This window comes from Astatotilapia calliptera, chromosome 19 (genome assembly GCF_900246225.1).
Source record: "Astatotilapia calliptera chromosome 19, fAstCal1.2, whole genome shotgun sequence".
Classification (NCBI taxonomy): Eukaryota; Metazoa; Chordata; class Actinopteri; order Cichliformes; family Cichlidae; genus Astatotilapia; species Astatotilapia calliptera.
In genome coordinates this window covers 12,038,721-12,056,080 of record NC_039320.1, presented here as the reverse complement: position 1 = coordinate 12,056,080, position 17,360 = coordinate 12,038,721, and the positions used below count along the sequence as shown (strand labels likewise).

The 17,360-nt window shown below is 40.7% G+C and overlaps 2 protein-coding genes across 8 annotated transcripts in view; one reads left to right on the top strand and one right to left on the bottom strand.

Moving 5' to 3' along the window:
• Nucleotides 1–14,229, bottom strand: part of sobpa (sine oculis binding protein homolog (Drosophila) a) — a 75,088-nt gene extending 60,859 nt beyond the window's left edge. For all 6 annotated transcript variants that reach the window (XR_003270571.1, XM_026151072.1, XM_026151074.1 and 3 more), the window contains exons 1-2: nt 14,169–14,229; nt 8,436–8,748 (exon numbers count right to left, since the gene is read on the bottom strand). Coding sequence is in view for 5 of the 6 variants with exons in the window: in XM_026151072.1 (XP_026006857.1) it covers nt 8,436–8,531 (96 nt within the window). In the remaining variant the exon portion in view is untranslated. The remainder of the gene's footprint in view (nt 1–8,435; nt 8,749–14,168) is intronic.
• pdss2 (prenyl (decaprenyl) diphosphate synthase, subunit 2) overlaps nt 13,891–17,360 on the top strand; it is a 33,209-nt gene continuing 29,739 nt past the window's right edge. The window contains exon 1 of one of the 2 annotated variants that reach the window (XR_003270572.1): nt 13,891–14,409. Coding sequence is in view for 1 of the 2 variants with exons in the window: in XM_026151077.1 (XP_026006862.1) it covers nt 14,159–14,409 (251 nt within the window). In the remaining variant the exon portion in view is untranslated. The remainder of the gene's footprint in view (nt 14,410–17,360) is intronic. The other variant, XM_026151077.1, reaches the window with a different exon arrangement.

Genomic DNA, 17,360 nt, shown 5'->3' with positions numbered 1-17,360 from the left:
TATTTTTTTTAAATATTACAATTTTTAAAAATTAGCTACACAAACTCAAAGCTGTGCTACAACATGCCTACGACAGAGTATTATTTTTAAAATAATGTCTGTTTTTTTGAACATTAAGAAGTCTATAATATTCCAGTAAAATTCTAAAAATAAAATTAAAAAGCTGTAAACCAGCCCACTATGGCCTCTTTAAAATTATGGGAATAATTAATAAAACCTTAATGGAGAGGAAGATTTATGGGCAACTTACATAACAATAACCTGAAAAGAGGAAGAGTGCTGACAGACTCGAAGCGCACAAATTGGCAGGCACAAGTGCAGCAATTAGCCCAACTGCAAGGATGAAACCTCGGGAGGAACAAAATCACCCAGGAGAAAATCCTCCTTTTGAACAAACGAGATGGAGCATAACCCAAGCTGAGTGTACTCCTGAGTAAACGGATGTAGCTGTAAAATAACCACATCACCAAGACAAAAACACAGCATCTCTCTGTGTCTCCCTTTCCTTCCTACCATCCTGTCCTCTAAGTCACCCCACTACTTCGAGAAAGGGGGAGCGTTATTAAGAGGGGAACCTAATCCCTGTTGGCGGCTCATCAAAGCAGCGGCACCAACTTTGGCTCCGCATGTGCCGGAGAGCAAGAGGCAGAAGGGCAGCTGCAGGTATCTGTATGTTACACTGGATGTATAGCCTTTTTATCTGGTTCATAATGGACAAAATCTCTGTTTATCTGCTGTAATAAGCACAAAGGCTTCCGAGAGCCTTGGACAAAACTGAGGTCAAAGTGTGTTTCCTGCTGATTTCCTGATTTTGGCTGATCTCAAGAAAGTTCATATCTCATTCTGAGGAGTCAAACTTGCACATTACTCCCTCCCTTGCATAAATCTTGGACTTCCCTGTCAGTTCATTTTCTCTAGTTTTGCATCAACAGATGTTGTTTACACGGCTTATCTTTACCCAGCATTTGGACTTGGTTTTGATGGTGGTTGCCAATGCTGTAAAACGATAAAGGTAAAAAAATGAACTTTTAAAGGAGGCTCTAAGAACCATGATGGTCTCCAGTTTTTGCAGTGCAGACAGAGAAATAAAGGCGATTCTACCTTCAGCCTAAAGTCCCTGCAAAATCTTTTTCCCAAAGCTTTTGTGAATGCCTGTGATGTTACCAATTGCTGAAGTCTTTGCTCATAATCAGAGGAAATTGGTGTTTCTCTAAGGTGGATTCTCTTTTACAGCCTTTAAAAAAAACTTATAACTTATAATGCCTTGCAGACAACCTGCTGAGGGATATTACTATAAACTACTCACTGGTGAAGTAAAACAATGGATTCATTTTAAAGAAGCTCTTCACTGGAAAAAATGACTAACTGCATGTGTTTTGCCTCATGTTTTGAGTTATTCAGAGGGGACGGTGCCTCCCTGGAAAGCCTGGTCAAGAACAAGTTTTCTGGACTTCGTGCATCTTTCCAATGGGATCATCAAACACGAAAGCAGCAGGAGGTTCTGCAACAGTGCTGTGAAACTGGGCTAGCTCCACAGAGCAAACACAGCAACCCGACATAATGAATGCAGAACTGAAGGTAAAAGCCAGTTAGAAGACTACCTCTGATCAGTTAGAAGACTACCTCTGACTGCGTGGGAAAACGCAAAAGAATAAGGTGGATTATCTGTTTAAAGGAACTTATTGTTAAAATTCCAATGTTTAAATAAACTATAGCAATACTAAAACAACCACTATTACTTTATTTTTACATTGTGCGGAAGACCTATCAATCGAAGCTGAACAAGGACCAGCAGGTACTTTCAAGTAATATCGATTTGTACAAGCAGAAGATGCAGTGAGAAAATTCACATAATAAGAAAAACACATCTGGTTTGATCCCGGGAGGAGACACAAACCCTGTTTGGTCTTGCCTTCACTAAGGGCGTGTGGCATTAAAACAACTATGCCGAATCAAAGATGTGGAGTGACCCACTGTGGCGACCCTCCGTGAATGATGGAGCAGCTGAAAGTAGCATTATCTATTCCCTTTAACCTTCTGGTAGTTAAAGTTTTCCTCAAAATTTGGTGATGGAAATGACAAAAAGTACCTTTAAATTTCCTCAGCACACCCTTTCAGCCCGACTTAACAAGCCCTGTGGATGTCTCAGAGTCTCGGGACCTTCACACGACATCGACCTTGAAATATGTTTTTTTTCATGCTGACTGATGGTAAGACAGAACATTCATCACTGTGTTGGTTTCTCCATGCAATGGTGAAGAGGTGAAGTGAAAGCTACAACTTTACTTGCTGTTACCCATGTGCTCTTTTGTCAGTGAAGCAGTAAAGAGAAAGAACGACAGCAGGGACTGACTGCTGGCTCTAGAACTGCGGTTTCAAAAAGCCATGAAATAACCAAAGATAATTATTTATAGATTATTATAAAGATTATTATATTTAAAAACAAAAGAAGAAATAGAATAACCCTTCTTTTACAGTGAGGCTTGAATTCATACCAAAAAAAGTTGAGTTGGTCTGCTACGACCAGTACACGAGTGGCTAATGTCAGCCCACTGTGGACAGGAACAGACGCTAAAGCTGACTTACTGAATCGGTTTGTTGACTTGCAGGCTTTCAGATTTAAGCATTTATCATTATCCTGATTTAAAATGCCTGCAATGCTGCGGAAAAAATGATGTATGTATGTAAAATGTATCTCCACTATTATGGACTTTATCTCCTTATAATCCAGAAACAGCCATTCTAGGCTACTTGCAACCTCTAGAAGCTAAGTCACTGGAAAACCTGATAGATCCAGTTTGGAATGATCACTGATATTCTTGTTGCTCTTGTAGGAACAGACCAAGGGCAGTAAATGAAAATTACCCCATAAGTCTAAAGCTGGCTCATTTACAGGTATTTTTCTGTTAATCTATGAGCTCTGTCGCTTTCAAGTAAACAAAGAAATGAGAAATGTAACAAAAACATAGATTTAAACGGATACAGCCAGCCTTCCATGATTCATTGGGGGGATTATAACACTAAATGTCTTTGTATATACAGTATAAATACAACACCTATGAAGCACGCTTGCTTTTTTTATCCTTCTCTGCTAACATGTGATGGGTGGAGAACTAAGTACTCCAAGTACTAAGTACTCTAAGAAGTAAGTATTGCTTGTGTTTGCTGACTGCCTCTCTAATTCAAGCTCTTCGCCTTTACTTTTCTCCTAAAATGGTTTATTTATGGTCTACATTTATTTTATTTCAAAGGTACTGTGCGTGTTAATTAATGTGAGCAGTGAAGTCGGGTTATGCAAATATAGGACAATTTTCACCTACAGTCACAGGCAGGTAGATGGCATTTATAGACAATTAAAGAAAACTGAAGATGCAAAACCCTCTGAGCACAGATGAGAGCAGGAAGCATGAGAGTGATAAAACAAAGACAAAGCCATATAGTGTATTAAGGAAACATTAAAGATAAATTATGAAAACTCACAAATAGGCACAATAGTATATAAACATAGACTGTTTGTAAACGCAGTGACTTACAGCGACAGCACCTCTACTGAGCTGTCAGAGCAGACGCTACTGTTTGCCATCTCTAACACTGAGAGGCCACTACATTACTGCAGACACCTTCATCCAGTGCAATCTAATACTTCAGGACTGTATTTATGAAGCTTATCATATGCAGTTGACAATCCATCAAAGAGGTGTTGAAGCATCTACAGGGTCACTGTGACCCTGTAGATGTGGATTTGAGCGTTTTTAAAGGTTATTTCTTATATGCCCGTCAAGTTGCAACATAGAGGGCTTAAAAAATGAAGCCAAAAAAAACGTGTGAAAAATTCAAGTTCCTCAAATGCCCACTTGAGGTTGACTCACCCTTAGACTTGAATATTTTATTTTATTGAGGCTTAGATTATACTCAATTCCTGACAAGACACGGACCGCTGGACTGCCTAGGGCTCATGCTTAGCTGGTGCATTGTAATGTAAATTCTCCACGGATGAGTCTGAGAAGTCATGCAGACACGTGCACCAACCCTCATGCTTACTCTTTTATGTCACTTAGACCAGCGGTCCCTAACCCCCGGGCCATAGACCAGTTCTGGTCCGTGAGTCGTTGGTACCGGGCCGTGAGAGTTGAGGCTTGGGTGCGAAATTTATGGTTTTCAGGGTTTTTCTCAGTTTATATTGTTATTTTTCATTGTTTTTATCGTTAACTCGGTTTCCTTGGGTCTTTTCCCATGTGTTATGGATAAATCTTCTTCTGTTTGGTACCGGTACTGGTTTTATTTATCCGCGACACCCTAAAGGCCGGTCCGTGAAAATATTGTTGGACATAAAATGGTCCGTGGTACAAAAAAGGCTGGGAACCGCTGACTTAGACCCAAGAGGACTCACGGACAGCAAACATTTAATCCCAGTTTAAAAATTTAATTGATGCAGATGATAAGACCAACAGGTAAATGCTAGGCTAATTTGAGAGAGGTGCAATTAAACGTATCAATGGGCACTCTAATGAGTCAGTGCAACTGCTTTTAGTAAGTTAAATTGTAGTGCTTATTAGCAAGTGTGCATTGCATACGGGTGGTACCTTGCTCGCCAAGCTTGCCAGCATTAGCAAATAGTCGACCCTCTCGTTCAAATATAGTTACTAAAGAATAACATGGTGACAAACTGGTGACACGGCGGCTATTTCTATCTTTTATATACAGTCTATAGTCATGGATTTTTATGGCTTCACTGTCTGAGTTGCAGTTCCAAATGTTTTTGTAAATCCTTGCCATTTCTGATGTCCTCTTTGTGCTCTACAGGTTATGGGTCACACAGTATGTTTATGATGTTTAAGTGTATTTATCTATACCAGAGGTGGGCAATTCATTTTCCAAAGGCCACCAATAAGCGGAACTTAGTTCTGCTCAATATTAATTTTAGTTCTCTAGAAGCCTACTGGTGTGGCCTATTGTTTCTCATGTGGCCCCTTGGGAAAATTAATTGCCTACCCCAGATCGATACAGTCAATAATTGGAAACCATCTGCAGTAAAATACCCTTTTCACAGGGACTCTTACAAGCTTTCACTTAAATCTGCAGGATAATTAGCAGCTTATTGATGACCTACTCCTGATACTTTCGCCTCACAAGCTGACACTTCTCTGTCACAAGTTCAGCAGCTGACCCTGCTTCTGCCTGACTTCCCCCTTGTTTCCCCTCCAGTAAGACCCAAACATGGCCAGTAGGGCTTGTGGTAATGATGATGGTGGAAACTGGATACCTTGCGGGTGGAAACCAGAGCAGGACACAATACACCATGATAAAATTCCTGAATCCACGCGCCAAGTTTCCTCTTTGCCTCCTCCTTCCTCTCCACTTTTCCACTCCCATGCTCCCTCTCCTCTGCTTTCATTTCCCTTTACTTTCCTTGATATGTGATACAGCGGAGACGCTCGGGTTACAGTTTTTACAGCTCAGCCAGCCCAGTGCTGTATACATTCCTTTCTCCCCTGTTTCTTACCCCACTCTCCAGCGTTTCATATCCCCTCCAAGCCCACTCCTCCTTCTCCTAGATTACTCACCGAGGCTTATTTTACCATGGCGCACATTAAGCAGCCAGATGAAGGAAACACTGTCAGACTGTTTAGTTTTTCAGAGGAGTATGATCCCTCAAAAGGGCACATTGTGTGCCTCACTCTCTCCTTCTGTGTTTTCCTCCAGCTTTGGTTTGTATTATTGAAGATGAGGGAATCTTAAGAGGAGATGGGAACAAATCAGGTCTGTTTTTGTTCTGAACAGAAGAACCTAAAAGTTTTCTGCAGAAAATCAATACTTTTAAACTCAGGACTTGGTGTTCTGAAGGAGGCAACCATCATGCAACTCTGCAGCATAATATTAATTAACTGCAGCTCTGCAGGGAGCATCAGAAAGCTGAATCCAGGTTTTGCATATGCCAAATTACACTTATTAATCATGGTATTTAAAGTGAAGGCTGCACGCAGGTGGAACTTTCTACCACTGGATCAGTGTCTTAAATTAATTGTGTATAGACAACAGCTTGTGTGATGTAATGAGAGTTGAAATCCAAGGTTGTGTAAGGAGCTGCAATCGAACTTGTTTAGCCTTTTAAAGGTGTTTTGACACCTTAACCACATCTGCTACTCCCTTTAGTAGCTTCCCCTGGTATTGATGGAGATATTGGAGTTGTCACGAGGCGGCATCACTTTTCCCTCCACACCATCGGCACAGCTCTACAGTGTATCCACTGCACTGCCGTACGCATTTATTGTCATATCTTAAAATCCACAAGCTGCTGACAGCTTTATTTGCTCACATATTCAAAATTTAAAAAATAAAAGTGATGACAAATTAAGCTGCTGCCATTCAAATGAGATGTTTAACGGGCATGACACCTCTCCAAAACATACAAGAGATGTCAATTCTGCTGAATCCTGAATGATGACCCGTGTCACAAAATCTGTCATCTAACAGCAAAACACAGACCTGCAAATAAAACATCATTTCTGACTGATGACTGGCATCATATAATTACTTGGTCAAAGTGATAAATTATCAGATGAGACATTCAGTGTGATTTTTTTTTTAATTTGTGTCTTTTGCGAATAGATTTTTAGCCTGATAGCTGACGTCTGAAATAATGACAGAACTGACAAAAATCAAACCTAGACTTGTGCTACAGAATTTGACAGGAAGACACCTCCTTCTGCCTAAAAGGCAGCTGGGAAACATTGGGCACATTTTAAAAGCTCCTCTGAGAACACCTTTAGTACTAGAACTAGGGAAATTTCTCCATGGAGAAAACCCTGCCTGACACACACCCCACCCACCCACCCACCCGCCTCCACCACCACCACAACCCTGCATCCCTCCCTTCTGCCATCAGGACCAGACAGAGAGAAAGAAAGAGAGAGAGAGAGAGAGAGAGAGAGAGAGAGAGAGAGAGAGAGAGAGTGAGAAAGATGGGTTAACTTTATTCTTCCTGAGAAAATGGGTCTCATTTCATCACAAAAAAATGTGCATTCAATTAAAATTCTGTTACAGCGTGGACTCTCCTTCCTCTAGGCTTACAATGAATTTTATCTGACAAACAAGGACTCTGAGAATTAAAAGTGAAGGCATGCATCTGTTCAAGCAAATGCTGGCAATAACAGTAGATTGCACTGGTTTGAAGTTGTGCAAAATTATTACAGTTTACTGCTCCATTCTTATGCATCTTTGACAGCTGCTTTGTTATCAGTAAAGTGCACATTACCCTCTTTGTACAGTTAAAAATAATAACAAATAAATAAGTGAAGCAGTGACACGTGAACGCGGGGGTATTTTGGAGGGGTCTACATACAAAAAAGCTCTTTTTTATTTATTTATTTTTATTCCAGGGTTGTTTCAGGACTCGCTCAACGCCAGCACCCTCGCATCTCCTCTGACAACCTAAGAAAATTTTTTTTACAATTGCCGCAGTTATTCTCGGTGTGATCACCTGCACATTCATCCCATAACCGTGAAAACACCGGGTGCTTCTGCGTCTCCGGCCAGATGTGTACAAACAATGAGGAGATGTAGACAAAGCGGACACGCAGCCTGCCTCTGTCACACACACAGACGCCACGAGCACTTTCTTTTCTTTTCTTTTTTTTTTGCTCCATAATGAACCACACGGAGCTCGCGGCTCAAATATCACAATGTGTACCGAGCGAAGAAAAAAATAGAAAACACAGGAATAGAAACAACGTGTGTTTGAATGTCGACGGGGGAGAATCGTGCAGGTCGATCCCGGGAGACAATGTGCTCTTGTCGGGTGCGTAAAGCTCACAGACGCACATCTGGATCACACGCCTCTGGGCAGCTGGTCAACACACTAGCAAAAGCACACACACAAACGCAGGCATACAAAAACATCTCCAGTCAGAGACAAACCCACAAAAGCATCGCGGGGAAACCAGTGTTCCCCCATTGATTTACACTAATTATGCACATTGGCCGCTCTCCCCTGCGCTGTAGTGTAGCAGTATTAATAGTAATAGTAGAAGCTCTGTTGACGCCTTCACTGACGCACTGGATTTTCCATTAACTCTGGGTGAGCCATGAAAGGCAGGGCACACAAACGGATAGATTATGCCATGAATTGAAGCGACAGTATTCCTCCACTGACTCAAAACTTAATAGTAGAGGAGTAGCTGTGAATGGGTGCCGCATCCATTGTGCAAGGCGGTATTGGCAGGCTGCGCTTAGAGCCTGGCGTTCAGCGTGGATGTGACAATAGAACTTGGATAAATCAAAACATCATAAATTAAAGTTTCACTATCACGCAGCCAATTGCACTTCAGTGCATCGTATTTTCTTTCACTGCCTGGCTAGTGCTTCAACACACATGCACGCTCCTCACAGCCACTCCACGCGTAATCACATGCAGCTGGGCACAGATCCCCCTTTACCTTCATCTCTTCATTTATTTCCCTTTTCACTGGGTGAGCTGGTTTTCGGCTTCTTTTATTTTCCGGAGGTCTGCCCTCTTTTTCCATCTCTGCCATGTTTTCTCTGTGATACTTCTGTCAATATTTGCGGTGAGGAGGGGAGAGGAGGGGTTGAGAGAGGCAGCTGTTTACAGTCGCCAGACGGCGGGTGTCTTGCAGCTTTTCAGCGGCCCGTGTGACGCTGGTGATGCCGCCGAGGGCTTGCGGTGCCCGGCTAAGTCAGCCATCTTCTGCCCGTATCCTCCACGGTCCGTGCGCCAGTGGTGAGCCGCCTCTGTGAGTCAAAGGAGAGGTTGAGTGAGGGGAAAAAACGAGACAGGGGGAGGGGCGTCCGCTGAAACATTATATGACGCGTTGATGATCAGAGGTAGGCTATTTCTTCTCGCTTTCCCATGGAGTGCAATCAGAGCAGTCACATCCACTTAGCGGTGCTTCCTCATGGTGACAGTCTGTAACCAGCAAACAGGTGCCCCCACACAGTCCTCCAGCCTTTTCAGGGGAGCCTGCTGTTGGTCATAGCAACATTTAATCATGCTGTTAGTTCCCAACCCTTCTCCTTCAATCATTTAACACCACGAAATCAAAGTTTCAGTGCGTAGGAAGAAGTGAGCAAGTACAGTGGGTGGAGAGCTCTGTGGCGCTTCAGTAGGTCGGCCAGTGTTGCAGGGGTTCAGTGAAACTATGTCTTTTTGATTTTCCCTGCAAAGAGAATTTTAGTGAAAAGTGTGGAGCAGGTGCATAAATAAAGTGTGTGTGTGTGTGTGTGTGTGTGTGTGTGTGTGTGTGTGTGTGTGTGTGTGTGTGTGTGTGTGTGCGCGCGCGCGTGCAGACAGAAGGGAAGTACAGCGTGCCTGAAATTAAGTTTCCATCTGGCCCTCACAGTGTTGCTTTTTCTCACTAATTTCTCAACATGCAAAGGACCAACTGAGGCCACGAACTGTGTCATTTCCATTTACTTTTATTTATATAGCAACAGTTCACAAAAGTGGCCATCTCAAGAGGCCTTATAATGTGACTCTATAATATTAAGATCTCCCTTCCTCTTTAACAGAACCAAGCTCACAAAGGAGGAAGTCACATGCAACGACTGGTTGGGGTGTGAGGAGAAAGAGAGAGAGGCCACAAACAACAAACAGGACAAAACACAAACACAAACTTAAAGAAAGAAAAGATGGGGAGAGCTCGAGAAATCTTCAGTGCATCATGGGAAGTATGCCAGCAACTTGAACCCTAAGCAGCATAAATTAGAGCTGGTTCAGGGTAAACAAATCCAATCCTAATTAAGCTTTATCAAAAAGGAAAGACTGGAGCCTAATCTTAAAAGAAGAAAGAGTGTCTGTCTCCTGAACCCAAACTGTGAGCTGCACGGTAGCTGAAGAAGTGTTCAATGCCCATTGCACTTATGGGAAATTCTTAAAATATATCTTTGATATCCTTGAATTGCCTCATTAACTGACAGCTGGGATATGCTCCAGAATATTCAAATTCAAATTCAAATTAGATAGATAGATGCATGGATATAGCAAAGCAAAGCAGCAGTTATCCCCCCCAATGGTCAGCTGGTCTACAAGCAGAGCTTGGCGATAGTGGTGGTATAGCCAGAAGCCAGCTCGGGGAAGTGTGGAAATGTGCTGCAACTCAAAGACAAGATGAGCACAGAGTTTTACTTAGTTTGAGGTTTATTCTGATTACACCTGTTTGCAGAGACTTGAAAGATTCATGAGAGTGATACTACAGAAGTCTTACAGGACATTTCTCTTTCCAATACAACTGTGAGCACGAGTCCAACAGTTTAAATGTAAATCAATTCCAGAGCTGATCTATACAATGTGGTTTCCACTATACTGATCAATCCTGTTTACTGCAGTTGTTCCATTACCATCCAATATTCTACAGTAAAAAAAAAATCTGTCCTAATAAATCACGGTAGGCCATATTGATTGAGTCTGATTGTTCCGGAGGAAAACATGTATCAGCTCAGTATACACATTATCGCATATACTGTACATTCATGCCGGTACATGCTGGTCTTGCAAAGCTCTTTAAACAAGACAATGTGACTGAATGTTTATAAATTGTGTTTTTTCCTCATGTCTAAAATGCATCATTTTCTTTGTGTCATACAAAACTGATCCAGCTGCCCTTTACTCTGTGATATTTCTTTGAATACAAGGCCGTGAGGTTCATGCATCCCTCTGCCTTAAAGTGGAATTACAATAAGGGAAGCTGCTGAGAGTGCTGCTGCTGCTGAGGCTGCTTGTGGCATAGTGACACCCATTTGAGCCGGAAAATCAGCAGGAACAGGAGCTGTGAACCGTGATGTGGGGTCAGGGTGAGATGACTTGTGTGTTACATGCTCTTGCCATGCCTTGCAAAGTGGCAGCTCAGCTACATGACAGGAGCCCTTTCTTTAATGTGCTCCCCCAGGTTTACAGCAGTCTGGTTTAGTGTAATTTAAATCTAACACTTTGAAAAAGGGCTACAGTCGAAGTGAATTTTTGATCGTACATGTAAAATCCACACCTGTGTACACCCTAAAGCAAATTACTGGACTTAAGGGTACATGTGTATAATTTTAAGGTCTTTCAACATCTGGTCTGTGTTTGGCCTAATGTAAACCAAAATTCTGTAAAACTTCTAGTCTTGGATTTTAAAATTATACCTTTATTTAAGATGCATAAAAACATTTAATACAACTGACAAGTTTAATTCTTTATCAGTCTGAACCGTCCACTCATATCTGAGCTCACTGACTTACTGACTTCATAGTGTCTTAGATTCAGCTTTTTAAATCATATTCTTTTAGTTCATTTAGACTTTTATTTAGATAAAGTATCTTATCCAGATTTTTCAAGGTCCTTTAAAGTCCTGTCTAGGGTAAAAGAGAAGTACCTTAGAGGGTACAGCCCAAATGCATCTCTACAGATACAATAATGTACTTTATTTTCTCAGAGTGTGCAATCTTACATGAATCAGTAGAATTCTGGTACAAATTTGCTAAAACTAAATTTGATCCTAACCTTCTTTGCTCAAAATCACCAAAAGGAATACATGGCTCAGTTACAAAGTGCAGTTTTCCTACTGCCTAAACACAAGAACGTTGTATCTGTGTGTGTTTTGTAAGTGGCTACAGTAAAAGAGGATGCAGCTCTATGTTGTGTAAGCTGTCCTTGACAGACTTCTCTGCAGTCCTGTTATAAGCAGATGGAGGAGGATTCAATGAAAGCTTTGTTAAACCACTGAGGCTGTGAGGGCATTACCTTATCACACTGTGGAACGGTTATATAGTCACAAAGATTGGGTTACATGAACTGCAACATGAGGACGCTCACTTTTCATTATTACAGTTTGAAATCAGTTGATATTTTCAAGGGGTTTTCCTTAGCTGAAGTATGTGACATGACATTAAAATTCATGGTTTTCTTATCTGACATTTGCCTGAATACAAACACATAATAAGTTAGGGAAGGCCTAAACCACAATTTAACCAAAAGTGAGTGCATAGTGGCCTAAAATCTCAGGAAGTATGTCTTTAAGTTGCTGTAATCTGACTGAATATGAAACTCACAGCTGTTTGAAGCAGGAGCAAAATAATGTCACTGTCAGTTAGAAAGAAAGAAAGAAAGAAAGAAAGAAAGAAAGAAAGAAAGAAAGAAAGAAAGAAAGAAAGAAAGAAAGAAAGAGGGCTGCTTTTTTACAAAACTGAGGAGAACTGATGTTCTCTAATGATCACACATTACATATAAAACACATTAAATCACAGAGCAGTGCTGCCCTCATTCAGCAGCTTTACAAATGTGTATGTAATAACATCCAACTCAAATGGAAAGCAGATGGGCCCTCACATTAGCAGACCACAGACACTGCTCTTTCTGCTATGCAGAGACCTTTCTTGATCTTTGCTCACTTCTGGATAACACATGTTAATGATAACTTAACATTTTGACAGTTTACAGTTTTGCTTGTTTTAAAATAATTGTTTCTATATATTAGTAGATTATCTTACATTGTTTCAGGCTCAACTAATTAAGTCATTTGTAACCTCTGGATTTTCATTTCAAAAATCCAGAGATAAACAGGAATGGTTGTACTAGCTTGATTTCCTCCAAATAGAAAAATCCATCTGTTTGATGTGATCTGGGGAGATCTGGTGGATGGGTCAACACCACGTGGTCTTTGATATGTTCATCAAGCCATTAATGAGCATGTTTTGCAGTCTTGCTCTGAGAGGCTGTTGCTGTTGGTGAGTGCTGTTGTCATTGATGTGTGTGGAGGCTTTTATGGTTAAACAGCCCACAAAATATTGAGCTATCATTGTGGAGAGTGACGATAGATGTTTAGTTTAGGTGTTAAAGTTTAGTTTTGATTAAATCAAAAACACATTTTTTTCCTTATTTGGTCAGTATTTATATTTTACTCCATTCTGCTTCAGTGTCTTCATTCAGACTTGTGGAAAGACACTAAATAACATATTCATTTACGTCGGTCAGTTTCACTGGCGCCAGCATACATTCCAGTTTGATTCCTACCAACACTCTGAAGGTCTGTATTTACTGGTTTACTCACCTGCTTTTCTGATCCTGGATTATAAAACATTTTCTCTTAAAAAGCTGGTGCTGACAGCAGTTTTTAACAAGTGACCAAAAAAAGATTAGCTTATTAATTACACTATAACAACAACAATAACAAAAATAACAATAATAATAATAAAAATAATAATAATAGCTCACCTCTGCATGCTTATATAAAATAAAAGTATTAAATTTAGGAGGAAAAACCATGACAAACTTACCATAAAAATAGCAAATTTGTGAGACAAAAGTGTTAAATGAAAATAATCTCAACACATGTATAGTAAAAACTAAAACATTTTTTAGTCAATGAACAATATGGATTTTTTTCCCACAACCGACCTTTGGTGTTTTCATTATTTATTTATTTATTTATTTGCTGCCCATAAGCCAATTTCAGGTGAGCATCTCAAAATTCTGACTCACTAGGTCTAAATTTTGAGTTACATTTCTATGAATTTGAACTTACTCAAAAGGAAGTTGAAAATTGAACATACTCCGTAAAAGTAAAACATTACTGACTGGAGTTACCTTTGCCTGGCAGAGGCAGAAGCTTCTATACAGTTCATTTTGTACGGTTAGGTTGGGAAAGAAAATCTCACATATCTACAAATTCAGTGACTCTAATATGGCGCTGTCACTAATATTTTACTGTCGTCACATGTAGGGTCTTGCCGCTGAATAAACTGTGTCAAAATAAAAAATAAATTTTTTTTATGATATATATACTCACCTTGTGATATTTCGATTAAAACACCGCCCCAAACTTTTAAAATACCCCTTTTTTAAAAAGGAGTTTGGTTGGGCGTGCTCTCCGGAGCAGGGGCGTGGCGGAATGTGATAACAGCCCTAACTACGTATTTCGACGTAACGTATCACGTGTGTAAAAATGGCGGCTTGCAGTGGCAGGTCGTGGGTAGTGAAATACAACTGTATATTCTGACTTTGACTTTCTGTTTGTTTAGTTTCGAGATTATTTTTTACGTATTTTTAAACGCGGTTCGGCTCAATGACATGTGGCAGCATTAGCGGTTGAATGAGCGGTTTAAACTTGCAGTAGCTGCTGTCAGAAGCAGCTGTGGGCTACTCGAGTGTTTTTAAGTAGGAGAGAAGATGTTTTCACCTTGTTGGTCACGACTGTCCTGCGTGGCTTTGTCCAGCCGAGGACGTCTGAGGACGCTGAGTCTGTTCTCCAGCTCTGGATCCTCAAACTGGAGCAAAGTTGTCTCCGATGCTGAGAAGATCGTGGGATATCCGACTTCCTTCATGAGCCTCCGCTGCCTCCTCAGTGACGAGCTCAGTAACGTTGCCATGCACCTGAGGAAGTTGGTCGGCACTCAGCACCCTCTCCTCAACACTGCCAGGTAAACACCGGGTTCACCAGGTCCCCATAAATACAAAGAAACACAAAGATAGCGAGTTTATTATAGATAACTGCAAAAAATAAAAAAATAACATCTAGAAAATGCAGCTAGCTAAAATACGTTAAAAACTTGATTTTTAGGGAAATATGGGAATAAAGTGCGTACTTTCAGTTTTAACTTGAGGGGTTTAAAAATAATTCTGCATTACTACTTTAGGTGTTACAGCTATTTCAGAGCCTCAGATGTATTTAGACGAACTAACATACCTTTAAATAAAAGCATTGTTTATTTTCTTGTCGTATCTTTGGCAGTCAATGACCTGCTGGAGTCTAGAACCCATAGAAATCACCATATACAGCATTTCCTTCCTTTAGATGCTTTACTGCCTGTTTATGGGTCTCACTGCCCTCCGTTTTGTATTTAATAACTGTACAGGCATACTCTCTTGGGTTGAGATCAGGTGACTGACTTGGTCATTGAAGAATATTCCATTCTTGGGTTGCCTTTGCAGTGTGCGTCGGCTGATTATTGATTTCCCCTGTGGAGCTCTGTCTGCAACATTTGGCTGAATCTGAGCAGAGAGTGTAGCCCTGTACACCTCTGAGGTCATGCTTCTCTTCTGTAAACTCTACCTGTGGTGCTGGCAGGCATACATGCCCACGTCTACACCATGTTTGACAAATGTGATATGCTTCAGATCTCGGTGCAGGTTCTTTTAGGTGTTCTCTGTTAAGGTCTAAAATGGCTTGCCTGTTCTTGCGTGTAACCGGTGGTTTGCACCTTGCTGTAAATCCTCTGTTTTCATTCATGAATGTAGTCTTGAATGTAGACTGTGACATGTCCTCCAGAGTGTTCTTGACTCAGATGTTGAGAAGATGTTTTTCTGAACCAAGGAAATTCATCAGTTGTCCTCTTCGACTTTCTTCTGTGGTCTTAGACATTAAATCTAATCCAGAGATTTTATTTTATTTCATTAGTTTGCCATGAAATAATGATAGGACAGTCCAAGCCAACTGTACAACTGCACTTGACCTCATTTATCCTCGTAAATCCTTTCATTACTCTGTCACCGTCAGGTTACAGAACAGCTGACCACAACCAGCAGTTATTGTTTGGGGTTTTTTTTTTTTTTTGTTGTTGTTGTTTTTTCTTTGAGTCAAGCAACAGCCGATGCGTTGAGAGTGGAGTTTAATTATGTGTATTTGGAAAAGTGCATACACGTAAATTTCAGTGCTTCATTCTTTACATTTTGATGCAGGGGTACAGGGAGGACTCACTTTAGTCTGTGGTCAAGTGTTTGAAAGTGTCCATAGTTTGATGTGAATACTATAATATCATAAGTAAAGCCAGCTAATAGCCTGTTAATTTCCCAGCTTTGACTGCAAGACTGGCAGATGCGAGGAAACGTATAAACCGATACTAAATGCATTACTCTGATTGCTGTTCTGTCTTACAATAACATGTATTAGCTACATGTGACATGATAGCAACTGTAGGCTCTTCTGCTAAGAAGTTTGGCACTAGCCTTGACTCTGAAGTGTGGAGCTCTCTGCAGGAAGAAACAAATTAACCCTCATAACAATTCAGCAGTATGTATGTGAAGAGAATGGGGCCACTGGCTGAGATTTAATAAAGATTGAGTTCTTGTACAAAAGTGTTTTTGGGCTGAATTTGGTTCATTTAGTTGCAAGAAATATTTGGAATGAGCAGGATTTCTTTGATGACTTAAGGTGCAACACTACAATTAAACATGTTAAAGATATAAACTAATAGAAATCACCCCGAAACTCCCCGGTTGGTTACCTAAACAGAGGATATATATCTTTGTATTACAAATTTGCTAAAATTGTAAGGGCAACTATTGCACCAACATAATTTTGTAGAACATAAATCAGGTGCAAAAGTTGTTTTTCCAGTTTTTTAACGTGTTTAATTCAAGGATTTTTACAAATGTATCACCGCATGAATCAGAAATGCAAAAAAAAGTCAATTACTACAAGGTTTTTAGGTATAACATTGCTCATAAATAAAGCTCAGAGTGATTTTTTTATATACAAACACCTCCATAAAAACTTTTAAGAGTATAGACAGGAAGAAAGAAGTTTGTGTTGTGAGTCTGTACCTCTTCAACCACTCCAAGTCTCTCACCCAGTTCTGTTGTCCAAGTTCAAATCAGTTTCTTCCCCAGATCTTTTGGATATATTCTCACACTATTATCAATCAATCCCTTTCATCTGGCTGTAGTCCAGATTACTTTAAAACATCCAGGGAAACAATAATTCGAGGCCAATTTCCAAACTCTTGTTTATTTCCAAACTCCTTGGCCAAAGCTGTTGCTCGTCAGCTCCAGATTGTTGAAGGAAACAGTATCTTTGCTTAATTTCAGTCTGGTTACAGACAGAACTACAGCACTGAAACCCTGCTTGAGCCTGGTTGTGCTGGAGGTTTCTTCCTGTTAAAAGGGAGTTTCTCCTTTCCACTGTTGCTAAAACACTTGCTCAAAGGAGGGTTTGGGGGGGGGTTTGCCCCATAGGTGTGAATGTGCGAATGGTTGTCTGTCTCTGTGTGGTGGCCCTGCGACAGACTGGCAACCTGTCCAGGGTGTACCCCTCCTCGTGCCCTATGACAGCTGATCTAGGCTCCAGGGCCCCCCGTGACCCTGAAAAGGATAAGCGGAAGCGAATGGATCGATGGAAAAATGCCACTGCAGGACAAAAGCTTAATCCAAACTGTGAAGCATGGTGGTGGAACCATCCAGGTTAGGGTCAGCTTTGCTACTTGATGTGTGTTGTGCTTTGTAATTATTGAAGGAGGAGAAGAGGAAAGCGGTCCATGACCTGAAGCTTAGGAGAGGTTGTCTAAGTGAGGAAAGAGGATAATGATCCAAAGTTCAAAAGAAACTTGTTTTTAGAGTAAGAATCAGAGTCCTGTTCTGAAGAGGGCTGTTCAAT